This window comes from Coturnix japonica, chromosome Z (assembly GCF_054131305.1).
Source record: "Coturnix japonica strain WE chromosome Z, WE-NBRP24, whole genome shotgun sequence".
NCBI classification, from domain to species: domain Eukaryota; kingdom Metazoa; phylum Chordata; class Aves; order Galliformes; family Phasianidae; genus Coturnix; species Coturnix japonica.
In genome coordinates, this window is record NC_140702.1 from 62,124,210 (window position 1) to 62,146,463 (window position 22,254).

A 22,254-nucleotide genomic window follows, 5' to 3' on the forward strand; every position below is an offset into this window, starting at 1 on the left:
GCTAGAGAAATTCTTATTTTTTGCTTGTTTTAGTGAATTGAAAAAGCTCTTCCAGTACAGAAGCAACAAAACAAGTAACTGGACCTCTGACAAGAAATCTGAGGATATGAAAACCAAGATTATGTCTCTAAATAACAGTCATTAAATTACCTGACTTGCAACCTTAAGTCACTTGTTACCACACTGGTGTCAGAGATATGTTCTTACTCCTCCTGCTGCTAGTAATACGGATCAATGACAGTCTCTAAGACAAAGTTCTCCCACAAATTCCATAGCAATGCAAAAATTATTTGAAATACAAACAAGATTCTTGAGTGAAATGATAGAACCTAGAACAAAACTATTGTCGTGAACCTGCTTTAGCAGGATTGGACTTGATGATCCCCAGTTGTCCATTCCAACCCCCACAGTTCTGAGATTCCAAGAATCTCAGAATATCAAGTCACATACGACTCTGAGACAGGCACCTCCTTTCTAAATAAAACTCTTAAAGGTTAAAAGGAACATTGGTGCTGATATATGTGAACCATGAACAGGGCTCAGCTGCTTTATCTCCAGGCATTTTCTGGCCATGTGCATGGAGAGCTTACCCCGTTGGCCGCGGCCATCTGGACGACGATCTCGATGGCCGTCTTGCTCAAGTAGCGGCCGTCGCTGCCCACCACCATGGTGCAGCCCTGGCGGTCGCGGAGATCGACGGAGGAGAGCAGGCTCTGCACGAAGCTGGGCAGGTAGTTGCGCTGGCTCTCCAAGAGCCCCGTGGGGCGCCGCAGCCCCCCGCCGCCCGTCGGCCGCTGGTCCTCGTAGGGCGTCGTCTGCACCGTCAGCACCGGGATGGGGTTCCTCTCCATAGCGATGCCCGGTGCCGCCCGCCCGGCCGCGGCTCCACTGCGGAGCGGCGGCCTCACACAGGCTCCCGGTCGGAGCCAACGGCGGGGCGAAGAGAGGCGGTTCCGTCCGCCTCAGCGGCGCGGGCTCGGGCTCCCTGACGGCCGGCCCCCGCGGGACGGAGGCGGGTCGGCTCGCCCCTCGGAGGCCCGGGAGGCGGTGGGAGAGCGGCGCAGGGACGCGCGGGACTTCCCAGAGCCGTGCCGTCTGCAGGATGCCCACTGCTCCCAAGGCTGATCCCAGGGAGCCCTCCTGCTGGAGGGGACACCTCCCTCTAGACCAGCTTGCTCAAAGCCTGCTCACGCTTCTTTTCATGCAGTCTAGGCTACTGTTGGCCTTCTGGGCTGCAAGCACGCATTGCCAGCTCATATTGAATCTTACCTCAACCCACAGCCCCACAGCCCTCTCCTCAGGGCTGCTCTCAAGCCATTTCTCTGCCCAACATGTATCTGTACTCAACGCAGGGGCAGGAAAAAAAGGTTCAGACAAGCTTAAGAGTGATGACTTCAGGGATGCCACATCTGTTTTTCCCACTGGTTTCTCTTCATCAAAGGTATGTTATGACACAGCCTTTTTTATCTTCCATCACCCTTTCCCAGGAGTGCTGCAGGCCATGTTTGCTGCACACTGGTACTTGGGCACAATGCAGCCTTCCACGTTTAACATTCATAGCTTTCCTTTTTCTTTTAAAGCAGCACCGAGTACCGCACAAATAAATGATTTGCCTTTCCCGGCTCGGGTACGAGCCCCATGTTGTAAAACGCAAATGCGGTCAGAAACAGCCTGCAAGTTATACCAGTTTTCACGTGCCCAGTCCATCCCTGATGACGATGGCCGAGACGCGTTCTTTTCAAGGATATCAAACAACATATTTTCACCTTCCATAGCAAATGTAATTTTACTCACAACAAAATCTACAGGCAAGGAAATCTACGTTGAGGGAGGAGGAGGTGATTCCTTATCTCCTCAGAGAGGCAAACACTGAACAAAACCAACAACTGCTCAAAACACTCCTTTACACAAAAGACCAAACGACTCAATCAACACTTCCAAAGAAAGTGTAAACACCTCAATCGGTCCTGGCTATCCTGGCAAGCCACAACGAAAAACTTCAACCTTCAAGCAACAAAAGTTAGAAATAACTTCTAAGTTTCTCAAAAGTAATAAACTTCTTGGAGAAGCACACACCAATTCCCCAAGAGGTGCACACACAAAACTTTTTCAAACCAAAGGTACGTCACAAGATACTTAAAACCACCACAATGCAAAATAGACTCCCCAGGGAGGCACACACGTGTAAAACAAAAGCAAACAGTCCAAATTAATTCATACGTCCCCGAGAGGTAGACACGTAAGAGAGAAAGTTTCAGAATGCGGAGCGGTCTTCCTGGAGAGGTGCTCACATCAAATGAAGTTATCAAAACAATCGCTCCTTGCAACTCCAGGAGAAACAGACAGACAAGTTTTAGAGAAACTAGAAGGACAACACTCTCACGACGAGTATCCTGCCGACTGCGCCAATAAAAATGTCTCGCTCCAATTTAGGAGTGAGGCAAAGGTTCTTTTGATATGTTATGCCCGGCGTGAGATTAAGAAGAAGAGCATTCAAATGTTGATCGACCAGTTTATTAGAAATGATAGACAACTGAGGGGATGGGGAAGGGAGAGCGACGAAATATCAAAATTAGGGGGATGGGTGTTGGAAATATCCTCAATAATTTTTGGTCAGGACGGTATATCTGATAAAAGCAGTTTTTATTCGTGATTGCAATGGCGGGCACCCTGATGGCAGAAGCGCGCCTTTGGACATGATGTTACAGTTTTTATACCTTTTCTCCCATATGTTTCCCCCTCCCCTCTCCCCTTTGGTTGGGTATTGCAGGTTACAATTTTACCCGAGGTTTGCATTTGTTAATTACATTCTGAAATTTGTTAGTTCACTTGCTATCTTGCCAGTCGCCATCCTGCTGTTTCTGTTTCCAAGATGTCTCGGTACTCTTATCGCATTGATATGTTGATTTCCTCCAAAGCTTCTTTCATTCTGTCCCAGAAATCGTCGTTAAACAAAGAGCCCGGGGTGGGGGGTGATTCCAGTCCTTCCCGATATCTCTTCAGGCACATCCTTAGGTATTTTTACAATGCGTACAACAAAACACTAAAACATACATTGTTGCTAGTTTATACAGGCATATTGTTAATTATTTCAACTTCTCCTCTTTGGATCGTTTATTATTCAGGTCTTCTTTGTCCAGCACCAAAAATCAGTAGTTCTATTTCAGACAGCTGGACAGACAGGAGCTGCAGTCTTTGTACCTAATAACTTCTACCTAATAACTACAAACTGCTTCACTTATATAATGAGACCTTGAAATAAAATATTCTTATCTTATTCTAAATGCAGAAACAACATTTGATTCCCACACGGGGAAGGGAAAGTAGGCGATAGAAAAAGGCAGAAAAGAGCAAGAATTACGTTAAAGCGGGGAATAGTCACCTCCTGGATACAGCAGCGTCCCGTAGCACGTTGTTAACGTTGGTCCGGGGCAAAATAAGCGTAGGGGAGAGCAGCAGCGGAGTAGCAGGCTGCAAACAGCAGATCGGTGAATCGCAGAAAAGATGGTCAGAGTACCGTGGTCTCAAGAAGCGAAGTCTCGGGCAGCGAGGTCCCACGGAGCAGAGTCTCGAGCAGCAATCCTGGAAGAAACAGTAGGCAGCAGTAGGACAATGGTGGAGGAATCTGAGGTCAGATATCTAGAAACCTAAAAGGTTTCAGCATGCAGGCATCTTCTTCAGCATGCAGGCGTTCACGTAGAGAGGCATCTGATGACAGAAAAGAAGAACGTTATTGCAGAACAAAGCATGTAGAGGCAATAAAATAAATGCTACCACTAGATGGTAGCAAATACTAATTTATTGTATTCTGATAACAGAATATTTGACCATTAAAAAACAAACAAACAAACAAACAAACAAAACCAAACAGTGAAATCCTGTGAGAAGGGAACAAATGGGATAACTGCCTGACTGGAATAAAACTCTGTTCTCTCTGGAGACAATAACAGAATTTCTCATTGAGGAGAATTCACTTAGTAGGCTCCAAATTCTAATTTCCTGGTCAAGTACTTGGCTTGTATAATAGTTTTAATGTTTGTCTTCTAAGGTGCTAAGCTTTCACAGAATTATAGAATCACAGAAACCTCAGAGTTGGAAGGGACCTCTGATGGCCATCTGGTCCGACTCTCCCACAATGAACAGGAAACTTCAGGGCTTATTCCACGGAACTGGACTATGAACCTTTCAATGATCCATACTGCACATGATGTTATGATGTGGAATATTGATAGCGGCATTACAAAACCATGACACAAGGGGCGCATTGTCAGGTGTTTTTTGGCAGGGCTGCACTGAATCCTTTCATCACACAGGTGGTATTGGTATTGGGTTTGCCTCTGCTCAGGTGCAACATCTTGTACTTGGATTTATAGAATCTCATAATGTTACTTGTGCCCATTGCTCAGCACTGTCTAGGTCCCTCAGGATGGCATCCTGTCCCTCTGGAGTGTCAACTGCACCCCACAGCTTGGTGCCATCCACAAGCTTGCTAAGGGTGCACTCAACCCCACTGTCAGTATCATTAATGAACATATTAAAGGTAATCAGCCCCAGCATTGGTGTCCAGTTCTTACAGAGCACTGGAGAATTTACAGGTAATAGCCATGAACTCCTTGTAGCAGCTTTTTTTACCTCATGGAGATGGAGAAAGAGACATCTAACGCTCAAACTGAGCTACGAGATCTCCCTCAGATCAATGGGCAGACAAGCTTAAGAGTGATGACTTCAGGGATGCCACATCTGTTTTTCCCAGTGGTTTCTCTTCATCAAAGGTATGTTATGACACAGCCTTCTTTATCTTCCATCACCCTTTCCCAGGAGTGCTGCAGGCCATGTTTCCTGCACACTGGTACCTGGGCACAATGCAGCCTTCCACGTTTAACATTCATAGCTTTCCTTTTTCTTTTTTCTTTTTCTTTTTTTTTTTTTTTTCTGCTGCCTTTTTGCACTGTCTTATCAGAGCTTGTGTACTCAACAGCCATCAACAAAACTATCTTTTAATGTGGCAAAGATGAGTTATCAGGTTGGACAGTTCTTCAAAACACATAAATTGCTCCCCGTACCTACAGAGCTAAACAGAGGAGCAGCACAGCACGCGTGGTCTATAACAGAAGTGAGGATTTCATACACCAGCATCCATCTGCAGCATCCCTGGGAATCATATTTTTGAATAGTTTCATTTTTGTTGTATAAATAAAATTGACGTATCCGCCAACTAACCTGACTTATCCCAGGACCTCAACTGTCTGGGGGAGAGATACAAACATGGACGCCATGATGTCTTCTCTCAATTTATTGTTGCGTCACACTCCTTATATAACATCCTAAATCCCACGCAGACGCGTACACCCACTAGGCAAAACCCGATGCACGCAAAAGAACCTATACACACACCTACCTAAAACCCCCACCCACTAACTCTTAACCTACAGGCCCAACTCAGCTATTCTAGAACAGTCCATCTACTCAGAACAATTGTATGCACTCATAAATCCTTACAACAACAACTTAGTACCCCAACATAAAATCCATGCAATTTCTTGGATTTAAATGGGACTGTTTATTTATTCGTTTGTTGAAGCTCTTTATTTTTGTTGAAGCTCTTTATTTATTTATTTTTCTTGTCTTGGAAATGTGTCCAGCTGTACTGAGAAAATGCTGCTTTCACGTTCTTCAAATACTGAAGTGTTCTTTTCACTTAGCTAATTAAATTCACCCTTCCTTCACTGATGGTGGTGGCAGAAAGCACAAGTTTAGCTCCTAATGTACCTTGGATGTCGTCATCCAATGTCACAGTGGTGTCAGTAAAATCCTTCAGCAAAAAGCTGAAGACAAAATTCTCTTAAAGAAAAAAACATTTGGAAAGGAAGAGAAAAATATCACCATGAATGTAAAAAGTTCCATCACTGAAAGTACGCAGGCTTTTCCTTCCTTGCCTTTACTACTGCGAAGAAGCATAAAGTCAAGATCAGCTTAGGAATTTCTGAGGAGAAAAGAACGTTATTGCAGAACAAAGCATGTAGAGGCAATAAAATAAATGCTACCACTAGATGGTAGCAAATACTAATTTATTGTATTCTGATAACAGAATATTTGACCATTAAAAAACAAACAAACAAACAAACAAAACCAAACAGTGAAATCCTGTGAGAAGGGAACAAGTGGGATAACTGCCTGACTGGAATAAAACTCTGTTCTCTCTGGAGACAATAACAGAATTTCTCATTGAGGATAATTCACTTAGTAGGCTCCAAATTCTAATTTCCTGGTCAAGTACCTGGCTTGTCTAATAGTTTGAATGTTTGTCTTCTAAGGTGCTAAGCTTTCACAGAATTATAGAATCACAGAAACCTCAGAGTTGGAAGGGACCTCTGATGGCCATCTGGTCCGACTCTCCCACAACGAACAGGAAAAATCAGGGCTTATTCCACGGAACTGGAGTATGAACCTTTCAATGATCCATACTGCACATGATGTTATGATGTGGAATATTGATAGCGGCATTACAAAACCATGACACAAGGGGCGCATTGCCAGGTGTTTTTTGGCAGGGCTGTGTGGAGAGTGTTTATGCAGATACGTGCTGCCGAAGCCTGGAGGGCTGCAACGGAACCGACGTGAGTAAATATGGACAGGCAAGCAGCATATGATTTATTTTCCGCTTTTCTTAGGCGGAGACAGTTTAAAGGTATAGACTTAGTAAAGGATCTCCCTGCTTTATTGAGCCGCGCGGTCTCATATGGCTTTTTTGCAAATCCCCACTCAGTGCACACCTTAGAGGAGTGGCGGCGGTATGGGGATAAACTGTGGGAGTTAGTTTTAGACGATGATAAGCCAGCAAAAAAGAGAAGTAAGTTGTGGAAAGCAGTGCATAACGAGTTGTTGATGAGTCAGGCGGAAAAAAGGGCAGCTCGGGAAGCTCAAGCTGCGCAAAAACAGAATCAAGATGATGGGCTGCCATGGGGCACTAGTGTCCCGAACCCCCCTGTTTTTTCCTCCGTTACCTTGCCGGCTGCAGCCTCAGCGCCCTCTGCACCCCCTCGCGAAATGCAGGCTGACCTAGGAACGGAGCCCACGGAGGTCTCCTCTAGCCCTCCCCCTCCGCCGTCCGGAGCTCCGCCGTCCGGAGCTGCCTCGGCGCCGCTCCATGGCTCGGCACCGCCTGTGCCGCAGCCGCAGCCGTCCGGCTGCTCTGAGCTCCCGGTGGCTCCGGAGCCGTCAATTCTGCGCGGGTCGGGTCCGATCTCTGGGGCTGGGTCTGATCTTGCGGGGACTGTCGCAAGGGAAAGACGCGAGTTGTGGTCTATGCTGGCAAGGCACGGGATGGAGGATGGCGATAATGAGTTAGTACAGACAGCAACTGAGAATCTTGCATTCCCTGTTGTTTACACTCCCTTGCCGCAGGGAGGAGTCCAGGCTGAGATTCAATCTCTGGACTGGAAGATGTTCTCACAGTTGCGGGCTACAGTAGGGACATATGGGGTGACTAGGGAACCGGCCAGGCAAATGATAGATGATCTTTTTAGTGCGCATATCCTTCTCCCAGCAGATATTAGAAGCATAACGAAATTGATCTCTACCCCTCATCAGTTAATATTGTTTAATGCTCATTGGCATCAGCAGGCTGTGGCGTCCGCAGCAGTACAGAGAGGACCAGGAGACCCCTTAGCAGGTGTAACAATGGAACAATTGTTGGGTCTTGGGGCATGGACTCGAATAGAGGCTCAGGCGATTTCTGATCCTGAAGTTTTGCGAGAAACTAGGAATATAGCCAGGAAAGCTATGGATAGTATAAAAGCTGCGGGGGGAACGCCCATTTACATGGGAATAAGACAGGGGCGTGAGGAGCCGCTAGGTAATTTCATAGATAAGGTTGTGGATGCCATCAAGAAGGCTAGTGTTCCAGAATATTTGCAAGGGGCATTGATTAAACAACGTGTGCTCCAAAATGGCAATTCCTCAACCCGATCTCTGGTTAATACATTGCCCGGAGATTGGTCAATCCCCGAGTTGCTAGAAAAGGCTGCTTCGGTTCCAACTGGAACCCAGGCATTCTTAGGAGTGCTTTACAGAAAATTAGTGACGGGTTGCAAGAGCAGGCAAAGGCATTTCAGGAGCAATCTAGATCCTCGCATACTCGGGTTTTAGCAGCCCTTGCACCCCTCCAAGCTGCAGTCGCTACAAGCCCACGCTCGCAGAACAGCTCCCGCATGAAATGTTTCCGTTGTGAAAAAACTGGCCACATCCGTCACGAGTGCCAAGCCACTGGGATTTGGTGCAGCAAGTGTCAATCCAACACCCACAACGCTGCTGTATGCTAGAGGGAGTCGGGAAACGTGAGAAGCAGCGCGAGAAAGAACAGCGGCCGCGCTCCGACACAAGCAGCCGTTCCCAGCCAGCGGCCGCCTGCCGCCCCCCCCCCCGCCTCGTCGTGCGCGTGTAACGTGGTTAAAGACACGGATGGACTGAAACCAGGGGATCGTTGTGACCCAGGTCCAGAAGATCCAGAAAGCGAATCGGATGCATTTCCTCCTGATGATACTTGGAAGGAAGCAGGAATGACAAATTTCCCTACAGCATACTGTGATGTCTTAGAGCCGTGCAGAAAAGAAACAATATGAAGGGGTGATGCTGACACGTTGCAAACCTTTCCTAATCAGGTCCCCCGTTGGGAATCCCTGCCTTACGAGGCAGTGAAGGAGCTAAGGGAGTCAGTGAGAACATTCGGAGTTCAGTCAGCCTTTCCATACAATCTTTTGGTTACAAACAGTGACAGTTACGCTATGACCCCTCACGATTGGAAAACTGTGTTAAGAATGATCCTCTCTCCTATGCAATACACCGTGTTGATGACTGAATATCAGCTACATAATTTGACTGATAGCTCTTTGCCTCAGACTGGGACAAATCCCTGTGACACAGCACCTCTTCAACTGTGTCAGACAAATGTCACTCACATTCCTGAATTTGGCCGTCTAAAATATGCACATGTAACAATAGATATTCATTCTTCTTACGTATTTGCCACAGCACATACAGGTGAACACAGTCATGACACCCGTAAACACTGGTTATCTGCTTATGCTGCTATGGGAATCCCACATACTACAAAAACAGATAATAGGCCTGCGTATGTTTGAAAGTAAGGCCACTCAAACTTTCCTCCAAGAAGGGTGTGTTAGACATACTACAGCCATTGCTCATTCTCCCACTGAACAAGCTATCACTGATCACATTTATCAAACATTGAAATCCATTCTTATTATTAAACAAAAAAGGGGGAATATGGGAGACACACTACAAGAAATATTATGCAAGGTTTTGCTTGTTTTGTTTGTGCTGAATTTTTTGAATCGTGTTCATAGAGATACAGCTTATGTGGATCGTCATTTTGAGGCTTCCCCAGTGCTAAAGGAACAGCCTATGGTTAATGTTTGGAATATGGCCACAGGACTTTGGGACTGTCCCCTACCATCGACAACTTGGGGTCGTGAATATGCTCTTATTTCCACAGGGACTGGCCCTACGTGGGTTCCAGCATGATACGTTTGGTCTCATCTGAAGGCAGAAAATAGCATCCAGTCTTTATAGAAATTGTAACTGTGTGTTTCTTACTTAGTGGTATTGCTTTGTAACTTGCTGTGTTATAGATAATATTACTAATAGTTTGACATAGTGTGTGATTTTCTGTTTTACCAATGCAGTCTCAAGAGTTGAAGGCATTAGCTAGGATGTTGTGTGCTTCTTCTATTTTAGTAATAGATCAGATGTGTATTAAACAGGATTTGATCTAATCAATGCTAGAATCTACAGGAATAGCTCTTTTAATGTTTTAGTACTGTTTGCTTATGATATTATTAGCCTATTAATTAGCTTTTCTTAATTTGCAAAGACAAAACCTGGAAAGGAATCCCAGACAAAGAGATGACCCTGTATCATAGAACAGATACCTCTTTTACATCCAATTAATTGGGATCTGAAAATATAACCATGCATCATTTGACAAAAGTGCACGCTAATAGAACTAAATTTGATAGTTTATTTTGTTTTCCAAGCAGGTGTTCCACTTGGGCTCTATATCACGCACTGGCCATGCGGCTGTGGTGTACAACTGGAAGAAATCCTTCAGACCCTGAATGCAGGAGAGAATCTGTGATGGGTGAGAGAGGAAAGGTGCACCTTGAAGCAGGGGACGCCCTGCTGGCACTATCTGTCTCATCCACCACCAACACAGCTTGCTGTTTCTCAAGGGTCAATAAGTATTAATGCCCCTACTGATACTCTAGTACATTTGTCCTCCAAAATTGGTTCTATTTGACATGATACTTCATAACATTGCACGATCATTCATCAATTATTAGCCCGGATAACTCAGTCGGTAGAGCATGGTTATGAGCATCTTAAAAGCATTTATTGCACAAATTTTAGTGGTCATTAAAATCAATATATCAGAGTATATGAAAATTGAAGACTTTTCCTGATCAGTTACAGATTAACACAATGGGACCCTCACAGATGTATTTTCAGGTTGCAGAAACTTAGGTTGCAGAGCAAACACATTTGTCCTTTACAGCAGGTTTAACAGTAATGTTGTTAAGTTGTATTTGACTTGTCTCTTTTTTCACTTTTAGAGTATTGTTAATCGAGGTCTTGATGTTATGTTATTAATTTAAGTAGTGTTGTTACTCTATAGGCAGTATCTTGAAATTGTTGTAATACAAGAAGAATTCTACGGAGCAGCAGCCATGGATCGAGATGAGAAGTTCACAGAGCAGCAGCTATGGAGCAGGATAAAACTACATGAGAACTGATTGAACAAATGAACTGAACTGATTGTTAAATATGATTAATCGGTCAGTAAATCAAACCCCTTTTCAGTTTAAAAGAAAACGGGGGAAGTGTGGAAAGTGTTTATGCAGAATGGCTTTGTGAGAAAGGACATGAAGAGATTCCATTAGTGAAATTGTAAAAGAATGAACGTGACTGAAGACAAAGACGGTCTATCCTAGGGCCGATCACGGGCTAGGCAGCTGAGAAGAAATCAGGATGTGAAAAGACAGGGTATGTAGCTAAAGACAGGATATGTAGCTAGAGGCAAGGACGGCCTGAGGGAAAAACAAGATGTGTAGCAAGGTGAAGACATAGCTCTAAAGAAAAAGTATCCACAAGACTAACCACAAAGGTCAGATGAAGTAATGTGTAACCCACCAATCCTGAGCTTTACTTTTGCAATATGCATAAACTTATTACTGATTGTATAAATGAGATGCTGTAACACCTAATAAACGAGGCTTGTTGACCATGATAGCATGAGACTTGTCTCCCGCGGTTACTTCCAACAGGGCTGCACTGAATCCTTTCATCCCACAGGTGGTATTGGTATTGGGTTTGCCTCTGCTCAGGTGCAACATCTTGTACTTGGATTTATAGAATCTCATAATGTTAAATGTGCCCATTGCTCAGCACTGTCTAGGTCCCTCAGGATGGCATCCTGTCCCTCTGGAGTGTCAACTGCACCCCACAGCTTGGTGCCATCCACAAGCTTGCTAAGGGTGCACTAAACCCCACTGTCAGTATCATTAATGAACATATTAAAGGTAATCAGCCCCAGCATTGGTGTCCAGTTCTTACAGAGCACTGGAGAATTTACAGGTAATAGCCATGTACTCCTTGTAGCAGCTTTTTTTACCTCATGGAGATGGAGAAAGAGACATCTGACGCTCAAACTGAGCTACGAGATCTCCCTCAGATCAGTGGGCAGAGCAGGGATGTACCCTTGTGAGAGTTGCCCGTGTCTCATCTTCATTTTCCATAGAGTGAATACAGAAATAACAAGCCGCATTCCCAAAGGTTCTGTACATGTTTCTGTTCTGCTGAGACTCTAACGAAGCCTGGTCTCCAACGGCAGTTCTCCTACAAGTATGTCTCCCTCTGCATTCCCAATCTTTCAACACATACGATGCTCTAAACTTACCATCTACAAGGTCTACTGCCCAGTACCTGCACAAAAGTTTGACCTTCCATGTGATGTCAGGACTCACACTGTGTGTCCACGTGTTTGTCACACAGCTGTGGTTACGGCCCTCTGGTACTGTGTTACTGTGGAGATCAATGTAATTAGTCTCTCTAAGGGAAATCTCAGCTGAGATTTCCAGTGTACACACAGCATCCTACCAGGAGCTGCTGAGTCATGCAGAAAGCTGCTGAGACACTGCATTATCAAAATGTGCTTGGGGAAGAAGGCTTGTTATCTGCCAGTGTGTGTTCCAGACGAGTGCAGGAACATTAAGATTCTGCATTAAGTTAGTTGGTTATAGGGAAGGGAGAAGAATGATGCTTGAGGGTTATATGCCCACTAGAATTGAAGTTTGGAAAGTGCGCATTCAGAAATAATTTGATTTCCCAGTAATGGCAATATGCAATATCAAGTAAGAAATGAAATTGAAGAATTAATCTTCTTCTTCAAATACAGGATGGCTTCAGTATTAAAATTAACATATAAATTTAGCCTCAATCCTACTCGCCCACTCACGTCCACATAAGGAGTGAATGACTGAAACAGTATACTGGGAGAATCCAAATCGTTCTTCAAACGTGTCAGCACGAACGCGAGGCCAGCCTGTTCAGCCAGCGTTCGCAGAGTGGCCCTGGGGCCGCAAGGAGGGCACGTCGGGGCCGCGGGGAGCACGCAGCCAACTGCGGAGCCGCGGGGAGGGACGTGGGGCAGCGCAGCACAGCGCTGTGTTCTGATCGCAGCCGCCCCGCGGAGCGGCTGAGTGCGGAGCAGCCGGAAGAAGGGCTTCCTGCGGAGTTACCGTCTGTGTTGTGCGCACAGGCGGGTGGTGAGCCGTGAAATCACCGTCCTGACAGGAGGAGCACCACAGAAAATGCACCTGGGCTCAGCCGCTCCGCGCACCCAGAGCGAGAACTGCGCCGTGAAATGAGGGGAAGTCCTCTTGCTCCAAGTGACTCGTGGCTGCGGTATCGCCCCCTACAAAAATAACAAATCAAAATGAAATAGGACCACTTAATTGCAGGACTACAACAAAGGCTTCGCTGATCTTCTTGATGCTTAAGCTCGTTCTTTATGGTTTCCAGACACGCAGCCAGTTTCACTCCTTCCTCTTCAGCCACGCGTCTTCTCCCTTATTTTACCACGAGACGGAGCCAGAAAACAGAGGGCTGGGACCTGGGACCTGCAGGAACCAGGGCTGGGAAGTGCATGGCCTGAGACAAAACAGGTGTTCTCAAGAACGTCTGCTGATGCAAAGGAAAAGGTGCAATTGGGTAGTGCGTGTGGGCCAGGTGCCAGGAGTGGGATGAGATGGAATGGGATGGGATGGGATGGGATGCAATAGTACATTATGGTGCATAGGGAAGCAGAGGTTCTCTCATCTCCTATTTGCCCACACTGTAAAGGCAGGATGGAGTTAGGATTACCCACAGGTAAAGACATAAGGAGCAGACTCCAGCACCATGGGGCCCTGCCAATATGCCAAGGGCCCCAGATCCTTGTTGCATGTTGAGTGAAGTCTAGAAATGACATCCACATTTAGTGGCAGCCTGGAAACACAGCTGTATGAACAGTATCCTTTCCTAGACATATAACTGCTGGTCAGTCCAATTGGTTTGTTTGGGTCAGTTTGGTTGGTTGGTTAGTTTATTTTCCTGTTGGTTTGTTTGCTTTAATGGAACTTGTAAATAGCCAAAATACTGCAGAAGTTGTCTGCAGACAAACAAAATGTGTTTGGTTTTTGTTTTTAACATGTTTATGTTTACTTTATTTAAAAATAATAATAATAATAATTGTGAATTTAGTCAAAAGATATTCTATGATTCCTCAAAGAATGACTATTTTAATTTCAGCGCTTTCACAAAGGAAAAACAAACAAACAAACAAAAAAAAACCCCACAACAGTTTATCAAAAGAGATAGGATTTAATAATTGCTGATAACTGCATTGCTGACCCTGCATTTTTTCACCCATCATGTTTGTAGTATGAACAGTTTGCCCCAGCTTGGCCAAAGGTCATCTTTCTCTGAAAGATATGTTCCACTTCCAAGATGTCAAGGTTCTGCTCACTGAAAACCCACAGACCACAGTGCATAAGATCACTATGAGCTGTCGGTTGCCACTGTTTGGTCTTCCTGCTGGAGGTTATTCACCCTCTGCTGGGAAACAAAAGAAAGAAAAAGAAACTGTCACTGTCTTTGTGATTGTTAAATGTTTAACATTTAATTCCCCCATATCACCCATCCCTCTTTCCTTTATGCTTACTTTTTTTTTTTCCCTTTCCTCACCACCGTGAATGGTCATTTCTGCATCAATTTCAAGCAACCTTTGAGCCACGGGGTGGTGTGAAGGACTGAACTGTTTTTCTTTTATTGTCTCAAAGCTTGCTTCGTGAGGCCTTTCTGATGATAAGACTCTGACTGGCGACTGCTAACTATCTAGGAGGGTGAATGGTGGGTGTTGTTGTGCCACAGTACCTCTGCTTATGATTGCAAAGATAAGCAGAAGCAGGATTTGCAGTCTTCTTCAGGGGTGCTGCTCGAAGGAGCTGACCACTGCAGAAGGCGATAATGCTTGTGTCTGGCAACAGAGCCCCCCCCCCCGCCCCTCCTTGCTGGCTTATCTGTGGGCCAGGAATGTCACAAAAGCTGGTTTTAAACCCTATTACAAAGTGTATTTACCTGCTTGTTTGGAAGTTCAGTGTTTGCTCGAGATACATTCCCAAAAATGCTGAGTCAAACTTCAAAGAAGAAGAAAAACCCCCACCAAAATGGGGGATAAAAGACCCTCGCTAAACTGGGGACTTGGGAGACAAACTCCCAAAGACACCTTTGATGGAGAATTCCCTGAGGGGAAAACCTCGTCGCAAGAACCCCTGGGACCAGCTTGCTCTGGAGCTCCCTGGCTGTCCCCCATCCCCTGCGGTGATCAGACAAGTTCCTGAGATCATCGGACCTATTGTGTACCTCGCTGGACCCACGGTGGTGACTATCTCTTTTGCTCTCTGCAGAGACTCCTTGCTTATATTTCCTACTTTTTCTATCGCCTACCTTCCCTTCCCCATCTCCCTAAAAACGGCTAGGACTTTAATAAACTGGTTGGACCAACATTTGAACCGTTGCTTCTTAATCTCATGCCGGGTATACACATATCAAAGAACCTTGCCTCCCTCCTACAAATTGGAGCGAGACAACAAGAGAACCTCAACAGCGCTCACCAGGTCACCACCACATCCTTTCAGGATCAACTCCAGCACCGTCGGCTTCTGGTTAGGGAAAATCTTTTTCAGCACTTCCAGTGGAGGTCTGTTGGCTTTCAAGCTGAAAGGTAAAGAAACTGTCCCAGAAGGACCTTCTATCAGGAGGTGATTCTGCTCTGCATGGTACTTGGGGCTCTCTGGACGGCTCTCTGTGCTCCCACCATTTTTCTGAACTGCGTAACCTACCTCATCCACTTATACAATTTCTGGGCTTTCAGGGGTGAAGCAGGTTCTGGCTTTAGCCATGTCTGGGGAATTCCTTTGGTCTGTGTCTTCGTCACTGTAGGTCTCAGCATTGTCTGTTCCGCTGGCATCACCCAGCCTCTCCTCACTGATGTCTGCAAAGGAAGGCAGAGAAGTCAACAAATGCTGAGTCCAAATGCCTCTATGGACACCAGAGGACAGACTCTCCCTATAGGGAACAGAGCAGGCTCCTAGGGAAGGAAAGAAAGAAAAAAGAAAAAAAAAAGCATTTTTCTGATAAAATTAAATTCTCTTTACAATGTCACGTGAGAACAAAACTGCAAGAGTCATGAGACATGACCTAGGCATTTTGTGCTTCTTTTCAGTCATCTGTCTCATTCTTCCACATATAAGAAAAGCATCATTTTTTCTCCTGCATCAGATGTGCTATACTAATCCTTCCATCCTTCTTCAGTAGTTACAAGACAGCAATGAGTCAACCCAGTGTGCAAGTTCTCTCAGAGGAACTTGAGCATTTTCACTCTGGGATTCCTATTGCACTGGTTGTAAGATGTAAATATTCAGAGAGAATACCCTGGAAGACCAACATTTCCTCTGTAAGTGCAGCAGCACTGGTAGAACCACTGCACCACATCTGCTGGCTCAGAGCTGTTCATATAAATCAATATATCCTAGTTCTTGTTCTGCAGAAACCAGTTCATTCCCCAGCAAGAAAAACAGGTTTCTCTTCCAAACCTGATGTCTTCATTGATTAGAACACAACATTTAGAAAAAAAATAATCTTTTTTTGGAAAGGACCCCTTGAAGGCATCTGGTTCAACCTCCTGCTCAAAGCAGAACTAGCCTAAAATCTAGAGCAATTTGTTTTAGTCCCTGCTCAGCTGAGCTTTAAATATTTCTAAGGCTGGATGCTTAGCAACCTCCCTCAGCACTTGTTTCAGGTACCTTGCCTGTCGTGTGTGAAGCTAAGAAGGGCAGAGCAAAAGCCCACGGACCATGTTTTTACCAGAGGTACACACAAAAAGGGAGATACCCCAGGGCTCCAATCACAAAAGGGGGCAATGTATTTGCTTGAAATCCTTTGCAGTCATTTACCTAAGGATGTTGCTCTGCTGACCTCCCTCATGCAAGTGCAGTGCTGACCTGACAAACATCAGCAGCTGGGGAAGGGGACACTGCAAGCTGATGCAGACAGAGGCTGTGTTCACACAGCAGAGCTTCTGAATGCACAAATGTGAAAGATGGTCTGCAGAAACCAATGGAAGTACTTGTCTGGTTTCCCAAGCCCACAGTGATGAGCCCAAGTAGATATGGCATGAAGCAAGCAAAGGCTTCCAAATTGTGCTCACAGTCACCCCTACCAGACTGAGAGGGAACTAAGGGCATGTAAATGGAAAATCCTGGCCACTGGCCTCCTATAGGTCTGCCTCACTCTCTCACCCTGGGAATGGACAGGGCATTTCTGGTGCAATTTACCCACTTTGTCACTCTGAGAAAGGAGTCTGAGTAAGCTGAGCAGGAGGTCACCATGCTGTCCAGAACGGGAGATACATTCCTCTGCTGTAAGTAAACCATCAGCTCCTGGCAGAGCAGAGCAGACAGTCAGCATGGCAAAGGGCTGTTCTCTGCCCGAGGCAGGAGCGATGGCCGTCCTGTGGAGCCGCGGGTGTTGCTGGCTCAGGTTGCAGAAGATGAGAGTGGGAATAAAGCTGAGGTGCCCTTCTGAAGACCCCATCTTTCTCTTTGAATTGCCTGACCTGTGCTGCTTACCCGTTTTTCATCTGGTTATGCTCTCTGTCCAGAGCTAATAGAGAAGCACGTATACAATATGAGGCAACGTGCATATGAACTTCTTTATGCTCTCGGTGTTAGTCTTGCCTTAGCATCCAAGGGGAATGCAGAAAGCAAACAAACCGGTAGCATTATCTTTTTGAGAGAATGTTAAGACCTAGGGGTAGCTTTTACTTGAAAAAGAAAAGAGAACGGGAGGGTCATGCTACCTTTCCCTCTTAATCCCCCCCCACCACCACCCCCCCCTCTCACACACACACACACATCTTCATGCCTTCACAGCCATGTATTTATTACCAGAGAAGGGATATTAAGAATAATTCACGTGCGAATGAAAGAGCAATTTACACACTTGAGTCTTAGAGAGCAGCCCGAGGACAACTAATTGCCTCTGCCCCTGTCGTGATTTGTGATTCTTAGGTCACAGATCTAGAAAGCCTAGAAACCAGCAATTAACATGTAGATGAATAAAGACGATATTGCATAATGAAAAATAGGCTGCTTGTTCCCAAAGAGCTTGAGATAGTGTATAAGATGAGCCCAAAACACCCCATGATAGTCTGAGTCTCATGTCAAATGTGACACCAAAACCATTTCTTAGTGCAAAACCTACCAGGAGCTCCAGCCAGCAGATAATACTGATTCATACACCCAAGGCTGCACAGCTGGATCTGTCATTTGCTTGCCTTCATTTCATCAGTGGAAAAAGTACCCAAGGATCCAACCCACAGCCTTCTTCCTGCCTCCAGTATTTTTGCCAGTGAAACAGAGGACTCTGGTGGAGAAAAAGGATCATTGTCATCATCCATGTTGTTGATCCTGATGAGGATTAGGGTAGTGTTACAGCATGAACCATGAAAGCTGACCTTTACAAGCAACAAATTCCATGTAGCACTTGAAAAGTGGTAGCATCTTCTTGGCCTTAAACTGTGAAAATAGCTTCCTGAACAATCACTTTGACAATGCCAGTCTTACAGGTTACACTGGTTTATATAGGCATGTCAGTAAGGCTAAGTAAAAATAAAGGCATATGAAGTGCTACATGATATATGTCAGCAGAAGACTGAAAAACAAGGGTCTAGGTCCTTTTGTGTGTGGGAACTTCAAGCTGAGTGCAGGAAGATGCTCACATACCTCTTCTGAGCATGGAAGTGGCACTGCCTCGTTACAGTTTCCTCCTTCTTCCTGTTCCCTGAGAATGTTACAGGATAATTCACTCCCAGCACAAATGGTGGGGAAAATTTATCCTCTGCTTATGCTCTAGACCCACACCCTTGTCTGCTAGTGAAGATGTGTTCATTCAAATATACCATTATGTTGTTAAGCATGAGGAGACATCAGAGCAGCCTTTTCTCATGAGCCAGCACTTAACAGTGAAAGATAAGATCTCCTCAGCTTTTATGATAACATCCACAGAAAAGATGGCTGTGAAATGGTTAATGTGCTGAAAGTTCTCAAAACAGTTTGGATTCCTGTCATGGAGGGCCCTGCCAAGGGCTCACATCCAGTCCTTGATGTGAGTTATCTCTGGTGTGTGTGGCTGTGGGAAGGAGAGAATATCCCTTGAGCAGCTGCACATTCAGAAGCTGTGCATCTGACCAATGTGCAGATGGGGCTGAGTGGGAGCAGGAACTCATCTGCTGTCAATGTCACATTGCCATCTGACAATGGCCTGTGATGTCTTCACCATCTGATGACAGCCACTATTGGGTCTCCAGGCTGTTTGATCCAGCAAAGTAGCTGATTGCCAGACCAAAAGCATGAAGGAGACATCTCAACTGGCTCCCATACTGCAATCTGGAGGTGAGGATGAAGATGTTATGCAGCTCACATTCTAAAATAAAATAAGATAAAATAAAATAAAATAAAATAAAATAAAATAAGGAAATATTATTTTCTATTTGATAGTTTGAGTATTTGCTTACAAATTACTAACAAAGTGCAAAATCCAATAATCTTTCTGGGTTGCTACTGGAGAACAGCCCAGTTTATTTTTCACACTGCCAAAAGACTTGTTTTTCCTTTGACAGAGGGCCTGGCAGTCATCTCCCGGTGCCTCAAACTACTGTAATGCATTTGATATCAGTACACAGCAAATCTATCCAGCAGCAAAGCCGGAAGCAACATTCGGCCACTCCCTATCACAAAGAGCTCCTCCAGGTGCTCACAGCACCAAGCCCTTTCAGTGGTTCTCAGGGAGCGCTGCAGTGAGTTGCTGGTGAACCTGCGGGTGACGCTGAGAAGAGGGGTTACAATGCACCCCACCCCTGCTCTGCTCATATCGCTCCCAGAAAGATCCTGGGGCTGCCCGGGATCGGGGAAGGGTCGCCCCGTGCTGTAACGTCAGCTCATTCGTTGGTGACATCACTGAGCGTCCGGCATGAAACGGGGCACGGCCGCTAGATGGAGCCGCTTGCCCGACGGAGTGATCCTGATGTACTATGCGGGTTACGGCGCAGCCGTTTTCAGCCCGGCTCCCAAAAGCGGATCGTCTCTGCTCTCCACCCTCAGGTATGTGTCCAGATTGGGCTCGGATCAGGGATGCATTCAAAGCCAGTTGAGGTTCCAGACGCTTGGAAGTTTAAAATACAAGCCCATTTCACAAGGAGCTCTCAAATGTCTTGTATATACAGTTCACTTTCAGCTGAACTCACACATTGCCGGGGGGTGGGGAGATGGGACGGGGGGGGGGTGAGATGGGACGGGGGGGGCGGGTGACAGGACTTGAGCTGTAAGGCTGGAGCATATGCCAGATCTTCAGCATCAGTGATTTTTTTGGTGAAACAAAAAGGCGACCCAAGTTTGTCTGGGGACTAATTGTATTCAACTGCAGACAAATTAAACCCAGGTCACTATGGCTGGTTGCTGGCCGCTGCTTTTAGGGTGTGCAAGGGTCTGTGAAGCAATGCTGCAGAGGAAGTGAGGACTCAGAGAAGGATGGGGTGGTTGTGCTGCTCTCACCACACCCACAGCCACAGCTGATTCCCCTGTTGCCAGACCAATGTGACTGCAGAAATAGTGAAAATCTGTCAAAAGAGCAGCCAGAAATGATGGCCAAATCAGGAAATAAGTGAATGCCAGACAATAACTCAACAAGCAGAAAATTTTATTGAGATTTCAAATGTTAAGTATATACCAGTCATCTGCAGAGTTAGTTGCAGCTTTCCATACCCATACATTATGGAAGCCTATCAAAACCTCATGTGGTGAACTTTCCAGGAGGAAGGAAGGAGTACAGGCAGACAGCCCACCCCACCTCAACTTCAGGCTTCTACTGTAGAGCTCCCTGTTCCTTTTTGAAGCCAGCAGAAGCAGGCACAACATCTCTAAAAAGGTAAGATAAATACATAAGTAAATACAAGATAAATACAGCTTCTTGGAAGGAAAAGAAGGGAAGGGAAGGGGAAACAAAAAGGGAAAGGAAAGAGAAAAGGGAAGGAAAAGGGAAAGGGGAAGGGAAAGGGAAAGAGAAAGGGGAAGTGGAAGGGAAAGGGAAAGAGGAAGGGAAACGGAAACATAAAGGGGATGAAAAAGAAAGAGCAAGAAGAAAGAGGGAAGAAAAGGGGGAAGTAAACAGAAAATGAAAATTAAATAGGGAAGAAAAAGAGAAAGGAGAACACGAAAGGGGGGAGGAAAAGTAAAACAAATAGGGTAAGAAGAAGCCTATCAAAGTCTCATGTGGTGAACTTTCCAGGGGGAAGGAAGGAGCACAGGCAGACAGAGAGGTCAGCCCACCTCACCTTCAGGCTTCTACTGTAGAGCTCCCTGTTCCTTTTTGAAGAAGCAGAAGCAGGCACAACTCCTCTAAAAAGGTAAGATAAATACCAAAGTAAATACAACATAAATACAGCTTCCCCAAAGAAAAGAATAGAAAAGAGAAAAGAAAAAGGGAAGGGATAGAGAAAGGGAAAGGGAAATAAAGGGAAAGGTAAAAATAAATTGGAAGTAAAAAAAAAGAGCAAGAAAAAAGAGGGAAGGAAAGGGGGAAGTAAAGACAAAAAGAAACTTAAATAGGGAAGAAAAAGAGAAAGGAGAACAGAAAAGGGGGAAGGAAAAGGAAAACAAATAGGTTAAGAAGAACCAAAAGCAAAAGAAAATAAGGTGGGGAAATGGAAGGGAGAGGTGGCCAGGATATCTCCCCTCCATCCCTCATCACTATTATTTGTACCACAGTCCTGCAGATTATTTATTTATTTATTTATTTATTTATTTATTACCAAAATCAAAGCTACTGATGGCTACTCTATGATTGTGAGAACAGCGCAAAGAGGTATCAGATGATATTTTTATGTTTGTACGTCGAGAAGTGTCATTTCATGAATTTATTGTGCTTTTTTTAAAAAAAAGGAAAGGGAAATGGAAAAGAAAAAGAGAAACATAAAAGGGAAGGAAAAAAAAGCAAGAAAAAAGAGGGAAGGAAATTGGGAAGCAAAGAGAAAATGAAAATTAAATAGGGAAGAAAAAGAGAAAGGAGAACAGAAAAGATGGAAGGAAAAGAAAAACAAATAGAGTAAAAAGAATCCTATCAAAATCTCATGTGGTGATGTTTTCAGGGGGAAGGAAGGAGCACAGGCAGGCAGAGAGGCCAGCCCACCTCACCTTCAGGCTTCTACTGTAGAGCTCCTTGTTCCTTTTTGAAGCCAGCAGAAGCAGGCACAACACCTCTAAAAAGGTAAGATAAATACAAAAGTAAATACAAGATAAATACATCTTCCCAAAAAAGAAGGGAAGTAAGGGAAGAAACAGAAGGGGAAAAGAAAAGGGAAGGGGAAGGGAAAGAGGAAGAGAAAGAGAAATCAAGAGAAAGGGAAACATAAAGGGGAAGAAAAAGAAAGAGCAAGAAAAAAGAGGGAAGGAAAGGGGGAAGTAAAGAGAAAATGAAAATTAAATAGGGAAGAAAAAGAAAAAGGAGAACACAAAAGGGGGGAGGAATAGTAAAACAAATAGGGTAAGAAGAAGCCTATCAAAATCTCATGTGATAAACTTT

At 45.1% G+C, this 22,254-nt stretch overlaps 1 protein-coding gene and 4 long non-coding RNA genes across 19 annotated transcripts in view; 2 read left to right on the top strand and 3 right to left on the bottom strand.

The window, feature by feature from the left end:
• LOC107305936 (putative COBW domain-containing protein 7) overlaps positions 1 to 1,036 on the bottom strand; it is a 100,039-nt gene extending 99,003 nt beyond the window's left edge. For 12 of the 14 annotated variants that reach the window (XR_014939812.1, XR_014939811.1, XR_014939810.1 and 9 more), the window contains exon 1: positions 591 to 1,036. Coding sequence is in view for 5 of the 14 variants with exons in the window: in XM_085530130.1 (XP_085386256.1) it covers positions 591 to 851 (261 nt within the window). In the remaining 9 variants the exon portion in view is untranslated. The remainder of the gene's footprint in view (positions 1 to 590) is intronic. The other 2 variants (XM_085530136.1, XM_085530133.1) reach the window with 2 other exon arrangements.
• A 5,205-nt stretch (positions 1,037 to 6,241) lies between these two features.
• On the top strand, positions 6,242 to 11,313 carry LOC146754126 (uncharacterized). Its single transcript, XR_014939820.1, has 2 exons — positions 6,242 to 6,617; positions 10,059 to 11,313. It is a non-coding gene; the product is annotated as an uncharacterized LOC146754126 (long non-coding RNA).
• Positions 11,314 to 13,914: 2,601 nt separating this feature from the next.
• Positions 13,915 to 17,932, bottom strand: LOC146754127 (uncharacterized). The gene is made up of 4 exons (XR_014939824.1): positions 17,881 to 17,932; positions 15,459 to 15,610; positions 15,231 to 15,349; positions 13,915 to 14,172 (listed from the first exon to the last, which is right to left on the bottom strand). It is a non-coding gene; the product is annotated as an uncharacterized LOC146754127 (long non-coding RNA).
• A 1,330-nt stretch (positions 17,933 to 19,262) lies between these two features.
• Positions 19,263 to 21,814, top strand: LOC107310346 (uncharacterized). 2 transcript variants are annotated; one of them, XR_014939823.1, is made up of 3 exons: positions 19,263 to 19,778; positions 20,487 to 20,601; positions 20,962 to 21,049. It is a non-coding gene; the product is annotated as an uncharacterized LOC107310346 (long non-coding RNA). The 2 variants fall into 2 exon arrangements; XR_014939822.1 differs by lacking the exon at positions 19,263 to 19,778 and adding an exon at positions 21,496 to 21,814 and having other exon boundaries at positions 20,489 to 20,601; positions 20,962 to 21,079.
• Positions 20,357 to 21,071, bottom strand: LOC146754128 (uncharacterized). Its single transcript, XR_014939821.1, has 2 exons — positions 21,008 to 21,071; positions 20,357 to 20,593 (listed from the first exon to the last, which is right to left on the bottom strand). It is a non-coding gene; the product is annotated as an uncharacterized LOC146754128 (long non-coding RNA).
• Positions 21,815 to 22,254: the final 440 nt, after the last annotated feature.